Source organism: Salmo salar, chromosome 03 (assembly GCF_965601325.2).
Source record: "Salmo salar chromosome 03, fSalSal1, whole genome shotgun sequence".
Taxonomy (NCBI): Eukaryota; Metazoa; Chordata; class Actinopteri; order Salmoniformes; family Salmonidae; genus Salmo; species Salmo salar.
In genome coordinates this window covers 75,775,972-75,793,790 of record NC_138293.1, presented here as the reverse complement: position 1 = coordinate 75,793,790, position 17,819 = coordinate 75,775,972, and the positions used below count along the sequence as shown (strand labels likewise).

The 17,819-nt window shown below is 42.3% G+C and overlaps 1 protein-coding gene across 4 annotated transcripts in view; it reads right to left on the bottom strand.

The window, feature by feature from the left end:
• The window catches only part of LOC106606818 (nucleolar transcription factor 1), a 33,146-nt gene that overhangs the window by 14,204 nt on the left and 1,123 nt on the right, over window positions 1–17,819 (bottom strand). For 2 of the 4 annotated variants that reach the window (XM_045715383.2, XM_082972206.1), the window contains exons 2-7: window positions 17,406–17,504; window positions 15,335–15,432; window positions 15,013–15,185; window positions 14,779–14,862; window positions 14,444–14,599; window positions 14,213–14,277 (exon numbers count right to left, since the gene is read on the bottom strand). In XM_045715383.2, coding sequence (XP_045571339.1) covers window positions 14,213–14,277; window positions 14,444–14,599; window positions 14,779–14,862; window positions 15,013–15,185; window positions 15,335–15,416 — 560 coding nt within the window. In that variant the 5' untranslated portion in view covers window positions 15,417–15,432; window positions 17,406–17,504. The remainder of the gene's footprint in view (window positions 1–14,212; window positions 14,278–14,443; window positions 14,600–14,778; window positions 14,863–15,012; window positions 15,186–15,334; window positions 15,433–17,405; window positions 17,505–17,819) is intronic. The other 2 variants (XM_045715384.2, XM_082972207.1) reach the window with 1 other exon arrangement.

The following is a 17,819-nucleotide window of genomic DNA, read 5'->3' as shown; positions in this document are numbered from 1 at the left end:
GAAATAGTGTCGAAGTTGTAGGTATCTGTAAAAATCTTGTTTATCGAAGCCATGTTTTTTTACTTAGGTCCTGGAAGTGATCTAGGTCCTGAGTTGCAGGGATGAAGCTGGGGTCGTATGCGGGCCAACTCAGCAGTTTGATCTCTCTGTCTAATTTATTTTGCTTAACTACCCTAAACCATGTCTTCAGAGAGAAATTAATCTATTACCATGTCCTTATTTCCCAAAACTGACTGTATGGGTGTCTCTGTCAAAGTAGTCTCAATGTCTTTCCATATGGATTTGTATTCTGAATTGCACCAACACAGACAATTGGGCGGACACATAAATCATCTTTTAGGTTTGGTAAGGCCATACCCCCACAGTTGTTTGGTAATTGTAATGTTGTATATCTAATTCTTGGTCTCTTACTGTTCCCGATAAACCTTGATATCCGTTTATCCCATTCTCTAAACTGTTTAGGCGGGATTTCTATGGGCAGTGATTGGAACAAATACAGTAACCTCGGCAGGATGTTCATTTTGATTGTTTCAATTCTACTACTAAGATCTAAGGGAAGTGAATTCCACCTGTCTAGGTCATCATTTATTTTCTTGTTGATGTGATCGTAATTCATGCAATAAAGTTTGGGTGTATCTTTTGGTAGATATAGTCCAAGATATTTAATGGATGAAGAAGTCCAGTGGAAGTTATACCTACTCTTCAGCTCTTCCTGTGGGGTATAATTATATACTAGGGCTTGGGTCTTGTGTAAGTTAAGCACATACCCTGAATATGTTCCAAATGTTTGTAAAACATCCATCAATCTAGGTACACTTGAGCCTGGGTCTTTAACCTGTTGGGGGTAGGGGGCAGTATTTACACGGCCGGATAAAAAACATACCCGATTTAATCTGGTTATTACTACTGCCCAGAAACTAGAATATGCATATAATTATTGGCTTTGGATAGAAAACACCCTAAAGTTTCTAAAACTGTTTGAATGGTGTCTGAGTATAACAGAACTCATATGGCAGGCAAAAACCTGAGAAGATTCCTTACAGGAAGTGCCCTCTCTGACCATTCCTTGAGCTTCTTGTCTCTTTTTATTGAAGACTGAGGATCTTTGCTGTAACGTGACACTTCCTATGGCTCCCATAGGCTCTCAGAACCCGGGAAAAAGCTGAATGATATCGAGGCAGCCCCTGGCTGAAACACATTATCGCCTTTGGCAAGTGGCCGATCAGAGGACAATGGGCTTAGGCGCATGCACGAGTCGACCCCATGCTTTATTTTCTTTCGTCTTTTTACCTAAACGCAGATTCCCAGTCGGAATATTATCGCTTTTTTATGAGAAAAATGGCATAAAAATGGATTTTAAACAGCGGTTGACATGCTTCGAAGTACGGTAATGGAATATTTAGAAATGTTTTGTCACGAAATGCGTCGTGCTCGTCACCCTTCTTTACCATTCGGATAGTGTCTTGAACGCACGAACAAAACGCCGCTATTTGGATATAACTATGGATTATTTTGAACCAAACCAACATTTGTTATTGAAGTAGAAGTCCTGGGAGTGCATTCTGACGAAGACAGCAAAGGTAATAACATTTTTCTTATAGTAAATCGGACTTTGGTGAGGGCTAAACTTGCTGGGTGTCTAAATAGCTAGCCCTGTGATGCCGGGCTATCTACTGAGAATATTGCAAAATGTGCTTTCACCGAAAAGCTATTTTAAAATCGGACATATCGAGTGCATAGAGGAGTTCTGTATCTATAATTCTTAAAATAATTGTTATGCTTTTTGTGAACGTTTATCGTGAGTAATTTAGTAAATTATTAGTAAATTCACCGGAAGTTTGCGGGGGGTATGCTAGTTCTGAACGTCACATGCTAATGTAAAAAGCTGGTTTTTGATATAAATATGAACTTGATTGAACAAAACATGCATGTATTGTATAACATAATGTCCTAGGGTTGTCATCTGATGAAGATCATCAAAGGTTAGTGCTGCATTTAGCTGTGGTTTGGGTTTATGTGACATTATATGCTAGCTTGAAAAATGGGTGTCTGATTATTTCTGGCTGGGTACTCTGCTGACATAATCTAATGTTTTGCTTTCGTTGTAAAGCCTTTTTGAAATCGGACAGTGTGGTTAGATTAACAAGAGTCTTGTCTTTAAAATGGTGTAAAATAGTCATATGTTTGAGAAATTGAAGTAATAGCATTTCTAAGGTATTTGAATGACGCGCCACATGATTCCACTGGCTGTTACGTAGGTGGGACGATTTCGTCCCGCCGACCCTAGAGAGGTTAAGGAATAACAGAATGTCATCTTATGTTCACTGCTTGTTATTGTTATTCCCTCTAATATTGGGTCCGGTCTTATTGCCTGTGCTAAAAGTTGAGGTACAAGGAGAAGAGCGTGGGTGAAAGATTACAGCCTTGTCTTGCCCCTCGCTCTAATTTTATCGTTCGTGACAAATGTCCATTTATCTTTATTCTAGCGGTCGGACACGAATACAGTGTTTTGATGCACTGTATCACTTCTTTGTTGAAACCAAATCTTTCCATAACTTGGAATAGGTAATCCCATCCCACTGAATCAAATGCTTTTTCTGCATCTAGACTGATTAATATTGCACTTGTCTTATTCTGAGTAATGTGGTCCATGACATGTAGTGTTCTCCTTATATTGTCCTGTGTCTGCCTATTTTGTATGAAACCAGTTTGATCTCCGTTAATCAATTCTGGGATTATGTTCTCCATTCTTTTGGCTATTATTGATGCATATAGTTTATAATCTGTGTTAAGAATTGCGATAGGTCTATATGAACTGCATTCCTTTTTATCTTTACCCTCTTTTGGGATTACAGATATGATGGCCTCTCTCCATGATGGTGGGAGACCCCCCTGCCGCAGAGTCCAGTTAAAACAGGCCTGAAGTAGAGGTGTTAGTTGTTCTCTGAAGGTCTTGAACCATTCTGAAGGGAAGCCATCAGTGCCTGGAGACTTGTTTACTTTTAGTTGAGATATTGCTTTATTAATTTCTTCGGTGGATATTTCTAAAGTTAGTCTATCATTTTGCTCTGTCCCAATTGAGGGGAGATCAAGTGAGTTCAAAAAATGCTCTATTGTCTGTGCATCTGCCTTCTCTGGTTGCTTGTACAGATGTGTGTAATATGATTCAAATGCATTCTGTATTTCATCTAATTTGCATGTGATCTTCTTTGTTTTGGGGTCTTTTATTTTGAAAATGGTATTCTGTGCTTGTTGTTTCCTGAGTCTCCAGGCTAGTAATTTGGTTGCCTTTGAGCCTGCTTCATAATATCGTTATTTCAGGAACCTGAGCTTTTTCCTATACTTCTTCTCTAAGTCAATTTCCTGTTTTACCTTTTGTATCTCTCGTAATATAAAAGGATCTTTGTATTGACTATGAGATCGTTCTAAGTTTCTTAGTGTTTCCTGTAATTTCAGCAGTTTCTGTGCTTTAATATTTTTCTTGAGAGATGATGTGGCTATGATCTTTCCTCTAATAACCACCTTAGCTGCATCCCACAATGTAGCAGGAGATACTTCCCCGTTATCGTTATTCTCCAGATAGATGTTCAATTCTGTCTTTATTGATTCCTTGAATGCTGGATCATTCAGCATGCTTGTATTAAGTCTCCACAGAGTATTTCTTGGTTTGCTATCAAGGTGTAGAGTAAGGTAAACTCCATTATGATCTGATAAGTCGCTCTGCCCGATCCTACAATCCTTAAGCCTGTGTCTATCTACACTGTACATGAAAAAAATAGTCTAACCTGGAGTATTCAGTGTGGCGGGCTGAGTAAAAAGTATATTCCTTATCGGTCTTGTGGGTGTCACGTCATACATCGAGCACTCCTAGATCCTGCAATATCCTATTGATCTTTTTCGCAACTAGACTCATTTTCCTATTTTGATTTGTGCTGTCCAAGTTTGAGTTTAAAATTGTGTTAAAATCCCCTCCACAGATAAGAGTGCCAGAGGATTCTGTGGCAATTAAATCAAACACCATCCCGTAGAAGACCATGTCACTCCCTGGGGGTGCGTATACATTAAATAATGTAACTTCCTTGTTATCCAGTTTACATTTAACAAGTATAAATCTACCCTCCTTGTCTTTTATTTCTGACATAAACTCAAAATTAACTGAATTTGGGATCAAGATTGCAACTCTCCTTCTACCCATTTTGTAATAAAAAAAAAGTATTCCTATATCCCATTTTCTTGAGTTTCTCGTGTTCAGGTGTGGATAAGTGAGTTTCCTGCCAGAATAGTATGTCAACTCTCTCCCATTTCATCTTTGCTATTACCTTACTTCTCTTGATGGCACTCCCCAGTCCGTTTACATTGAGACTTATGACCTTAAATTCCCGATGATGCGTCGATATAAATTTTAAAAACTGTGCACCATATCTGCCTGCTTATCTTGAGCCTAAAAATCAAGAACGATAATAAAGTAAACCAAAGTGGGAAAATACTTAGGTATTTGGACTCCCATGTCAGAGGACTCTCTTGCCTCTGGGGTTTGAGGGGATGAGCCTGTCCGCAGGAGGGGCCCCTCACTTAGATATGAAAATGCGTGACGTAGTCACAAACAAGACCTGTTGGAAATTAAAATAATAAGGGCGCCTATTTCGTCACTTATACACATTGGTTAATTACAAGTGAAAACTATATCGGTCATGCGTGCATATCATGAATCCTCCCCTTGATATGCCCTTCTGTCACCCCGTTGTCAATGTGTAATTAATCCTTAGCTAACATATGTTATTAACGTGACGCTACTTAGTGTGTTCATAAAGAACACATACTTTTGGCTACTCACCCTTGTTCAGCATTGGGGGAAAATAGGGGAGATATTTAACCTATTGCAATGTCAACCGTAAAAACCCAACGTTTTAACAGCTCGCGGTAACTATTAATTCTGTTAAATCCGGTTCAGTGTCTTCCATCTTCCCGTTGGAAATGCCTGAGTCTCTCTTGGATGTGAACGTCCTCTCGCCGAGGTGGTTTCCCTCTTTCTCCATGGCTCTGCTTGTCGATAACGATCCATGGGAGAGCCTGCTTGAGTATTTCCGCCGGTGATGTCACCTTTCTCCTGGCGGTATACTCCACTGGGATGCCTCTCGACTTCAGATCCTCAGCCACCTCGTCTGCATGCTCGTATGTAACCGGGCCATTTTCCAGAAATACCTGCATTTTTGTCGGGAATGGTGTTTGGAAGCGTATACCCTTCTCTTTAAGCGCTTTCTTAATAGGGGTGTATTCTTTCCTTCTTTTCAGTATCTCTCCCGCGTAGTCATGATCAAAGAACACTCGTTGGCCTTGGAAGCTAACAGGCTTTTTCCAGCTTGCATGTAAGACTTTCTCTTTGACTGAGAATTTTAGGAACTGTACTACTTTTGATCTCGGTGGGGTGCCGCTGGGGGTTTTGAGGCCAGAGCTTGGTGTGCTCTCTCAATTCCCAGGTCAGTGTCGTCTTCAAGTATGTCTTTGAATAGACCCTCCACGAATTTGGGCATAGTCTTTTTCTGCGCCCTCTACTACGTTATAAAGTCTAATGTTGTTTCGACGTGAGAAACCTTAGAGTTCTGTCACTTTTGCCTGTAGTACGTGTTGGTTTTTCAGTGACTGTTCAAGTATTTCCTTGACTGCGGAGTTCCATGTGTCCGTTTCCCCAATGCGCTGCTCTGCGTCCCCCATTCTTATAGATATGCTGAAGTTCTAATTTGTTTTCTTCAGGTTTCTGGTTAATGTCTTTCTTGAACTCATTTAGTTCCTTTCTTACAACTTCTCGAAGTTCCTCTCGTAAGCCTGTGAGCGCCTCGCGCAATTCCTCCTTTATCACCTCAGGAAATGAGGGTTCTTATTTGCGCTAGCATTAGCCATCTCAGGTTCATCGACGATTATATCTTCTTCGGTCTTGTTACGGGCTGTTGTTGTAGCTCCGCGACCTTTTCCTATTTCCCCCTTTTCCATTTTGCTTAAGTTATTACAATGCTCTGAGTAAATACTTGAATTTAGGGGGGGAAATACCCAACCGATGTGCAGTACAAAAAAACTAGGCAGCCATTTCTTAAGTTGCGTCACCGGAAGCCCCAACTGACTGGCTTTCTTGATGTCTATAGTATTCTCTCGGGTATGCAATCTGGTTTCAGCTCAGGTTATGGATGTGTCACTGCAATCTTAAAAGGTCCTCAATGATGTCACAATTGCCCTTGATTCTAAGCAATGTTGTGCTGCGATTTTTATTGACTTGGCCAAAGCTTTGATACGGTAGACCATTCCATTCTTGTGGGATGGCTAAGGAGTATTGGTGACCCTGAGGGGTCTTTGCACTCTTTGAGAGAGGAAGTTAGCAAACCAGGCCAGTGTATAAAAGTCAGAAAATCTGCTGTCTCAGCCACTGCCTGTCACCAAGGGAGTACCCCAAGGCTCGATCCTAGGCCCCATGCTCTTCTCAATTTACATCAACATAGCTCAGGCAGTAGGAAGCTCTCTCATCCATTTATATGCAGATGATAGACTTATACCTACCGCAAACTCTGAACATTTTCATCTGGATCTTCGCAACTAGCTAACCGCAATCCCGGGTGACTACTCCTGGCTAGCGTCTCCATCCCGGAGCAAGCACCAATTAGCCTGAAGCTAGCCCGGACAGGGCTCCTGTGCTACCACCGAAGCCCACTCCTGGGCTACAATATCCGGACCCCTTCTACTGCCGGTACGGGGCACGGAACCCCGCCGATCCTCTACGACTGGAATACCGACATAATCTTCCCTGTCGATTCCAACAGGACCCTCAGGTGCGATGTCCGCTGAAGGCCCATTCTGATAACTGCGGCCTACTAGCTACCTAGAGCTACTTGGAACCCTACTAATTCCACGACTGGTCTATCGACGTCACCGCACGAAGAGGCAAAAACAGACTTACCCCCATCGCGACGTCTCCCAAAGGCTAACTTGCCTGCCCCGGTCTGCCAACTGCTAGCCCCGGTCTGCCAACCCGGTCTGCTAACTGCTAGCTTGCCAGCCCCAGTCTGCTAACTGCTAGCTTGCCAGCCCCAGTCTGCTAACTGCTAGCTTGCCAGCCCCAGTCTGCTAACTGCTAGCTTGCCAGCCCCAGTCTGCTAACTGCTAGCTTGCCAGCCCCAGTCTGCTAACTGCTAGCTTGCCAGCCCCGGTCTAACTGCTAGCTTGTTTAGCCACGGCCTACTAAATGTTAGCATCGGCCTGCTAACTGTCTAAATCGCCATGTCCCCAGTCAGCCCAACCACTCACTGGACCCATATGTTCACCTGGCTACGCATGCCTCTCTCTAATATCAATATGCCTTGTCCATTACTGTCCTGGTTAGTGATTACTGTGTTATTTCACTGTAGAGCCTCTAGCCCTGCTCAATATGCCTTAACCAACCATGTTGTTCCACCTCCTACGTATGCGATGATCATGATCATCATTACTCAATGCCTAGGTTTACCTCCAATGTACACACATCCTACCTTACCTTTGTCTGTACACTATGCCTTGAATCTATGCTATCATGCCCAGAAACCTGCTCCTTTTACTCTCTGTTCCGAACGTGCTAGACGGCCAGTTCGTATAGCCTTTAGCCGTACCCTTATCCTACTTCTCCTCTGGTGATATGGAGGTTAATCCAGGTCCTGCAGTGCCTAGCTCCACTCCCACTCCCCAGGTGCTCTCATTTGTTGACTTATGTAACCGTAAAAGCCTTGGTTTCATGCATGTTAACATTAGAAGCCTACTCCCCAAGTTTGTTTTACTCAGTGCTTTAGCACACTCTGCCAACCCAGATGTCTTAGCCGTGTCTGAATCCTGGCTTAGGAAAACCACCAAAAACCCTCAAATCTCCATCGCTAACTATAACATTTTCCGCCAAGATAGAACTGCCAAAGGGGGCGGTGTTGCAATCTACTGGAAAGATAGCCTGCAGAGTTCTGTATTACTATCCAAGTCTGTACCCAAACAATTCGAGCTTCTACTTCTAAAAATTCACCTTTCCAGAAACAAGTCTCTCACTGTTGCCGCTTGCTATAGACCTCCCTCTGCCCCCAGCTGTGCCCTCGATACCATATGTGAATTGATTGCCCCCCATCTATCTTCTGAGCTCGTGCTACTAAGTGACCTAAACTGGGACATGCTTAACACCCCGGCCATCCTACAATCTAAGCTTGATGCCCTCAATCTCACACAAATGATCAATGAACCTACCAGGTACAACTCCAAATCCGTAAACACAGGCACCCTCATAGATGTCATCCTAACTAACTCGCCGTCCAAATACACCGCTGCTGTTTTCAATCAAGATCTCAGTGATCACTGCCTCATTGTCTGCATCCGTAATGGGTCTGCGACCAAACGACCACCCCTCATCACTGTCAAACACTCCCTAAAACATTTCTGCGAGCAGGCCTTTCTAAATCGACCTGGCCAGGGTTTCCTGGAATGACATTGACCTCATCCCGTCAGATCATGCCTAGCTATTCTTTAAAAGTGCCTTCCTCACCATCTTAAATAAGCATGCCCCACTCAAAAAATGTTGAACTAGGAATAGATATAGTCCTTGGTTCACTCCAGACCTGTCTGCCCTTGACCAGCACAAAAACATCCTGTGGCGTTCTGCATTAGCATCGAATAGCCCCTGTGATATGCAACTTTTCAGGGAAGTTAGGAACAAATATACACAGGCAGTTAGAAAAGCTAAGGCTAGCTTTTTCAAACAGAAATTTGCAGCCTGTAGTAGTAACTCAAAGTTCTGGGACACTGTAAAGTCCATGGATAATAAGAGCACCTCCTCCCAGCTGCCCACTGCTCTGAGGCTAGTAAGCACTGTTACCACCAATAAATCCACTATAATTGAGAATTTCAATAAGCATTTCTCTACGGCTGGCCATGCTTTCCACCTGGCTACCCCTACCCCGGTCAACTGCCCGGCACCCTCCACAGCAACCCGACAAAGCCCCCACCATTTCTTAACCCAAATCCAGATAGCCGATGTTCTGAAAGAGCTGCAAAATCTGGACCCATACAAATCAGCCGAGCTAGACAATCTGGACCCTCTCTTTCTAAAATTATCTGCAGAAATTGTTGCAACCCCTATTACTAGCCTGTTCAACCTCTCTTATCGTCTGAGATTCCCAAAGATTGGAAAGCTGCCGCGGTCATCCCCCTCTTCAAAGGGGGTGACACTCTAGACCCAAACTGCTACAGACCTATATCTTTCCTGCCCCGTCTTTCTAAGGTCTTCGAAAGCCAAGTTAACAAACAGATTAGCGACCATTTCAAATCCCACCGTACCTTCTCCGCTATGCAATCTGGTTTCAGAGCTGGTCATGGGTGCAGCTCAGCCATGCTCAAGGTCCTAAACGACATCATAACCGCCATCGATAAGAGACATTACTGTGCAGCCGTATTCATCGACCTGGCCAAGGCTTTCGACTCTGTCAATCACCACATTCTTATTGGCAGACTCGACAGCCGTGGTTTCTCAAATGATTGCCTCGCCTGGTTTACCAACTACTTCCCTGATAGAGTTCAGTGTGTCAAATCGGAGGGCCTGTGGTCCGGACCTCTGGCGGTCTCTATGGGTGTGCCACAGGGTTCAATTCTCAGGCCGACTCTCTTCTCTGTATATATCAATGATGTTGCTCTTGCTGCTGGTGATTCTCTGATCCACCTCTATGCAGACGACCCCATTCTGTATACTTCTGGCCCCTCTTTGGACACTGTGGTAACTAACCTCCAGACGAGCTTCAATGCTATACAACTCTCCTTCCGTGGCCTCCAACTGCTCTTAAACGCAAGTAAAACGAAATGCATGCTATTCAATCGATCACTGCCCGCACCTGCTCGCCCGTCCAGCATCACTACTCTGGACGGCTAAGAGTTAGAATATGTGGACAACTACAAATACCTGGGTGTCTGGTTAGACTGTAAACTCTCCTTCCAGACTCACATTAAGCATCTCCAATCCAAAATGAAATCTAGAATCGGCTTCCTATATCGCAACAAAGCATCCTTCACTCATGCTGCCAAACATACCCTCGTAAAACTGACCATCCTACCGATCCTCGACTTCGGTGATGTCATCTATAAAATAGCCTCCAACACTCTACTCAACAAACTGGATGCAGTCTATCACAGTGCCATCCGTTTTGTCACCAAAGCCCCATACACTACCCACCATTGCGACCTGCAAACTCTCGTTGGTTGGCCCTCGCTTCATACTCATCGCCAAACCCACCGGCTACAGGTTATCTACAAGACTCTGCTAGGTAAAGCCCCGCCTTATCTCAGCTCACTGGTCACCATAGCAGCACCCACTCGTAGCATGCGCTCCAGCAGTTATATCTCACTGGTCACCCCCAAAGCCAATTCCTCCTTTGGTCGTCTTTCCTTCCAGTTCTCTGCTGCCAATGACTGGAACAAACTGCAAAAATATCTGAAGCTGGAGACTCATATCTCCCTCACTAGCTTTAAGCACCAGCTGTCAGAGCAGCTGACAGATCACTGCACCTGTACATAGCCCATCTGTAAACAGCCCATCTATCTACCTACCTCATCCCCATACTGTATTTATTTATCTTGTTACTTTGCACCCCAGTATCTCTACTTGCACATTCATCTTGTGCACATCTACCATTCCAGTGTTTAATTGCTATATTGTAATTACTTCGCCACCATGGCGTATTTATTGCCTTAACTTACCTCATTTGCACTCACTGTATATAGACTTTTGTTTTCTTTGGTTCTACTGTATTATTGACTGTATGTTTTGTTTATTCCATGTGTAACTGTTGTTGTATGTGTCGAATTGCTATGCTTTATCTTGGCCAGGTCGCAGTTGGAAATGAGAACTTGTTCTCAACTAGCCTACCTGGTTAAATAAAGGTGAAATAAAAATAAATATACTCAGCTGGCCCCTCCCCAGATTTTGTGTTAAATGCTCTACGACAAAGCTTTTAGTGTCCAACAAGCTCTCTACTAGAGGTCGACCGATTATGATTTTTCAACGCCGATACCGATTATTGGAGGACCCCAAAAAAAAGCCGATACCAATTACATCGGCCGATATGCATGTATGCATGTATGTATATATATTTGTAATAATGACAATTACAACAATACTGAATGAACACTTATTTTAACTTAATATAACACATCAATAAAATCAATTTTGTCTCAAATAAATAATGAAATATGTTCAATTTGGTTTAAATAATGCAAAAACAAAGAGTTGGAGAAGAAAGTAAAAGTGCAATATGTGCCATGTAAAAAAGCTAACGTTTAAGTTCCTTGCTCAGAACATGAGAACATATGAAAGCTGGAGGTTCCTTTTAACATGAGTCTTCAATATTCCCAGGTAAGAAGTTTTAGGTTGAGGTTATTATATGAATTATAGGACTATTTCTCTCTATACCATTTGTATTTCATATACCTTTGACTATTGGATGTTCTAACAGGTACTTTAGTATTGTCAGCCTAATCTCGGGAGTTGATAGGCTTGAAGTCATAAACAGCGCAATGCTTGAAGCACAGCGAAGAGCTTCTGGCAAATGCAGGAAAGTGCTGTTTGAATGAATGCTTACGAGCTTGCTGCTGCCTACCACCGCTCAGTCAGACTGCTCTATCAAATCATAGACTTAATTATAATATAATAACACACAGAAATACGAGCCTTAGGTCATTAATATGGTCAAATCCAGAAACTATAATTACGAAAACAAAACGTTTATTCTTTCAGTGAAATACAGAACCATTCCATATTTTATCTAAATGGGTGGCATCCCTAAGTCTAAATATTGCTGTTACATTGCACAACCTTCAATGTTATGTCATAATTATGTATAATTCTGGCAAATTAATGACGGTCGTTGTTAGGAAGAAATGGTCTTCACACAGTTCGCAATGAGCCAGGCGGCCCAAACTGCTGCATATACTCTGACTCTGCTGCACAGAACGCAAGAGAAGTGACACAATTTCACTAGTTAAAAGAAATTCATGTTAGCAGGCAATATTAACTAAATATGCAGGTTTAAAAATTATATAGTTGTGTATTGAGTTTAAGGCATTGATGTTTATGGTTAGGTACACATTGGTGCAACGACAGAGCTTTTTTCACAAATGCGCTTGTTAAATCACCCGTTTGGAGAAGTAGGCTGTGATTCAATGATAAATTAACAGGCACTGCATCAATTATATGCAACGCAGGACAAGCTAGATAAACTAGTAATATCATCAACCATGTGTAGTTAACTAGTGATTATGTTAAGATTGATTGTTTTTTATAAGACAAGTTTAATGCTAGCTAGCACCTTACCGTGGCTCCTTGCTGCAGTCGCATAACAGGTAGTCAGCCTGCCATGCAGTCTTCTCGTGGAGTGCAATGTAATCGGCCATAATCGGTGTCCAAAAATGCTGATTACCGATTGTTATGAAAACTTGAAATTGGCCCTAATTAAAATCGGCAATTCCGATTAATCGGTTGACCTCTACTCTCTACCCTTAACCTTGTTCTGAACACCTCCAAAACAAAGGTCATGTGGTTTGGTAAGAAGAATGCCACTCTTCCCACAGGTGTGATTACTACCTATGAGGGTTTAGAGCTTGAGGTAGCCACCTCATACAAGTACTTGGGAGTATGGCTAGACGGTACACTGTCCTCTCAGCACATATCAAATCTGCAGGCTAAAGTTAAATCTAGACTTGGTTTCCTCTATCGTAATCGCTCCTCATAAATTGTTCCTCTTTCACCCCAGCTGCCAAACTAACCCTGATTCAGATGACCATCCTACCCATGCTAGATTACAGAGACATCATTTATAGATCGGCAGGTAAGGGTGCTCTCGAGCGGCTAGATGTTTTTTATCATTCGGCCATTAGATTTGCCACCAATGCTCCTTATTTAACTAGGCAAGTCAGTTAAGAACAAATTGTTATTTACAATGACAGCCTAGGAACAGTGGGTTAACTGCCTTGTTCAGGGGCAGAACGACAGATTTTTACCAGCTCGAGGATTCGATCTATAAACCTTTCGGTTACTGGCCCAACGCTCTAACCAATAGGCTATCTTCCCCCAACACCACTTTCCATCAATTTGTATAGCAGACCCTCATGCCAAAATGAGTGGAAGGCTTTTTTGAAATTAACAAAGCATGAGAAGACTTTGCCTTTGTTTTGGTTTGTTTGTCAATTAGGATGTGCAGGGTGAATACGTGGTCTGTCGTACGATAATATGGTAAGAAGCCGATTTGACATTTGCTCAGTACATTGTTTTCACTGAGGAAATGTACGAGTCTGCTGTTAATGATAACGCAGAGGATTTTCCCAAGGTTTCTGTTGACGCATATCCCACGGTAGTTATTGGGGTGAAATTGGTCTCTACTTTTGTGGATTGAGGTGATCAGTAGAACACATCACTGCACTCTATACTTCTCTGTAAACTGGTCATCTCTGTATACCCATCGCAAGACCCACTGGTTGATGCTTATTTATTAAACCCTCTTAAGCCTCACTCCCCCTTATCTGAGATATCTACTTCAGCCCTCATCCTCCACATAGAACACCCGTTCTGCCAGTCACATTCTGTTAAAGGTCCCCAAAGCACACACATCCCTTGGTTGCTCCTCTTTTCAGTTCGCTGCAACTAGCGACTGGAACGAGCTGCAACAAACACTCAAACTGGACAGTTTATTCTCAATCTCTTCATTCAAAGACTCAATCATGGACACTCTTACTGACAGTTGTGGCTGCTTTGTGTGATGTATTATTGCCTCTACCTTCATGCCGTTTGTGCTGTTGTCTGTGCCCAATGTTTGTACCATGTTGTGTTGCTACCATGTTGTTCTTATGTTGTGTTGCTACCATGCTGTGTTGTCATGTGTTGCTGCTTTGCCATGTTGTGGTCTTAGGTCTCTCTTTATGTAGTGTTGTTTTGTCTCTTGTCGTGATGTGTGTTTTGTCCTATATTTATATTTTATTTTTAATCCCAGCAGGAGGCCTTTTGCCTTTTGGTAGGCCGTCATTGTAAATAAGAATTTGTTCTTGACTGACTTGCCTAGTTAAATAAAGGTTAAATAAAAATACTCAACAAGCAAATTAAAACACATTCAACACAATGGAGAAATCCACCCTTGAAATATATATTTACTGCAGTTGCAGATAACCTACATTTGAACCTTACCTGAACTTTGACATGCTGTGGCCAAACGTTTCTTTGTCTTTCTGGAAGTCTTCTAGATATTTTTTCTGTTGTCAAAAAACAAGTCAGTCGACCATGAGCAACGTCAGCAAATTACTCAGTTCAAATAAATTGTATCTACCAGGGAGGACATATTTACCCCCCATCCCAAACGTCACTATATCCCTCCCTTTAATTGCATCTCTTCCTTCCCACTCTCTCCCTGCTTCTGACCTTCTTTTTGTCGGGCAGCCCTCTGTACTTCATGGAGAGGATCTTGGTGAGGTCTAGGTTGCTCATCTCAGGGTGCAGCTTGGCATACTTGGCCCTCTTCTCAATGAAGAAGCGGAAATATGGCGTCAGGGGCTTTTTAGGGAAATCTGGATGCTTCTGTTCAGTGAAAAAAACAGAAGAACATTCGAAAGAACAATACCAAATATGAGTAAAATTACACACAAAAAGACAGTCAAATCAGTCACCAGATAACTGAATTTGCTAAGAAAATAATGTGTCACCTGTGAAAGTATCAACTGATAGTGTCTATCATAAAAAGAGGACATGCAGCTCACCTTCAGCTTCTTGCCCTTATACGGGTTCTTGATGAAGTCTTGGGCATCGAAAATCAGCTCTGTTAATGTGCGAAATTTACGGATCTGAACCAAAGACACGGAACAACATAAAACGCATTGCAGAGGCAAGATGCAGTATGTACATATTGAACTGACAAGAATTGGAAATCCACTTTTATTCTCAAATACACAATACCCCAGTCCACAGTAGAGCATAATAGAGACATGGCGTACCACTTTGGAGACCTCGTTCCACTTCTGTTTGCACATCTCTCCTGTGAATGAGTTGAAGGCCACCTTCTCCCAGTCCAGATGGGATTCCGATGTCTTGTACTTGGCCAGGTCCTTCTGGGGAAGATTGACTTTCATGGCCTCTAGCAGATTCAGAAGGTCGTCCTGCGTCCACACTATAGCCACACAAGGACACACACATCAGCTTACCTGTCCTGCAACCATTATCCTGGCTGAAGTGAAAATAAATCATGAATCTCTCCATTTTGCAAAATATTCTGAAGGGGATGGAAGGAAGAAGTTCCATGTTGTGACTATATCTCACCTTGATTGACTACTATGATCTCACGTTGATTGACTATGATCTCACCTTGGTCTTTAGTGGACGCATCCATTTCTCCATTCATCTGTACTTTCTTTAACCTGCACATAAACAAAACAGATCCTAATAAAACACTATCCCTTTCTTTTAATGGCTGTGAATAATATACAAGGTGCAGTGAGTCATTGTTAATCTTACCAACAATTTACTCTCACTACTGTGCCACCAAAAAAAAAATCTACACAGGATACATAATAGCCAAGTTACCTATGCATCCACCTAATGCGTGCAAATGTGAGAAAGTAACAGAAAACGACTTTGGCCAATGCTATGCCTTGTGATATTAGGAAATATGTGGAAAAATAATGTTTGGAGGTTAAACACATTTGAAATGACATAGGTTAGAGGTTAAAAATGTATATCATTCTACTAGTATATTGACTTGCATATTAAAATAAGTGTGTAAAATGTGATACTGAAAACAAGATTTATTGGACAGAGATTATTCAACTGCTTTTAATCATTCCAAACAAGCTATTGGATAAGAAATTCCAGCCTTTTAAAATCCTGGAAATTAAAATCGACTTCGACATGATGGTTATTAATGTTTATTACACCGCCCCTAAACGTTTACGCTACACGGTGAGACAGGCTATAGCTTGTGACGGTTTCGCATCTCAAATAACACCGCAGAAGGATACGACTAGTAATGTTCTCTGTATGTCGATTTGGAAAATAGGCTAGCTTATTCTACATTAAAGTAGCAACTCATTTTGCTTTCTGTCGACCATGTCTTCTGTCGATCGGTAATGGAGGATTTTCTCGGAGTGGTGGTGGGGAGGTTCCACAGAAGGAGGAAGCGAACGTTTAGAGGCAGCTGTAGGCAACCAGCTGACTATGGACGGGAGATCTGCTTTCGGTCTCCAACGAAGGGGAATGGTGGCCAGGGAACATTACTACCAAATGAACCACTCGACAAAACCACACTAGCAACATTGAGCTGGAATTGAAACCTGCCTCCGCCTTGAATCTCTATCGGCCGACTCTTGTGAGGGGCCAAAGAGGGATACATATTACGCTTTATAATAAATTAAATTGTTGGGCATAGTCCTCAGTGACCCGTTTCTATGCTTTAATCGTTTTAGTATCGCAGCGGGCAACCATAAACCGAAAAAGACTCGAAGAAGCAGGACATTCTTGCGCGAGGCGTAACCGATTTGGGATATGTGATGGCGACTCTGCAGTCAGCACCCCGCCTGTTGTTTACCCGTTCTTGGTGATACGAGCTTGTGTTGGACTGCCAGTGCGTTTAAGGGGGGATACAATTATCGCTGGTCTAATGATGCGTTTAAAACAGTGGTTGGACATAGTTAGCTAGTGTCCCAATAAATCAATGCAGTTTATGGGAAATTTAAAAGTAATATCCTGGTATGATAAGATGGTTTGGGGGGGTCCACATACTCCAACCGAGCCAACGACCGACCGCGCTAGCTAGTTACAACCGCACTACGCTGGTTCAATGCAATGGTTAGCTAGCTGCTAACTCGCTAGCTATATTGTGTTAGCAACCATCAGATTTACATTAATTTACAGCAATATGTTAGCCAACACGGTGGTCACCTGCGAAAATAATCAAATGACAATAATCTATACATTTTAAGGTTTAAAAGGGTATAGTAGCTAGCTAGCTACTGTAAATGTAAAATATGAAAACCACCACCAAGACCAGTCAACTGTTATGCTAGCTAGCTAAAGCTTCGCTAACTTCAGGGGATTCACCATGGATAATGATTTACGTTTTTATTTTGTATATACATTTAGGGTGCAATCAATATTGCAGGGAACGTTAACTAGATAAATGCATTTGTAATTGGTCGTTCAAAATATTACGTATTGGCCTAACGTTACTAGTTTTGCATTAACCCATAGGAAAAAATCCAGTTCCAAACGACTGCGACCCGAACACTGACCTCGTCTCCATGAAAGAGAATCATGTTTAGAAAATCATTAATCTGAGACAGACAAATTCACTGTTGTGTTTCTTGAAAACAACGATTTAAATGAACAAACTCACCGTGAAACGGTTCTATCCACCCCGACTTTTCTTTCAGCTGTTGTTGAACACGGTGTAAACCAGGTTTTGTAGCCGTGTGGCGAGGATGGGTCATGAAGACTGAGGCACACGAATGAAGAAAAAAGGAAATAAATTGTAACAATCTGTGCTAATCTTCCGAATTGAAATGAGGATACATAACTACAATCTATCATCATTCACAAGGTTTCAATCCGCGGTTACATTGTATCAAATTGACACCACACAGAATGAAATATTTGTACATCCGAGATTGCAAATGGTTCACTGGCGCGAGGATGGTTCCAGAGCCGCCATACTACAGGCAAAGCGCGAGTCAGTTAGGATACCGACCGTGACAAGCTCATATGGCGCACTACATGCTTAGCAAGAAATGGGGTTTAAAGTAAGCCTGGG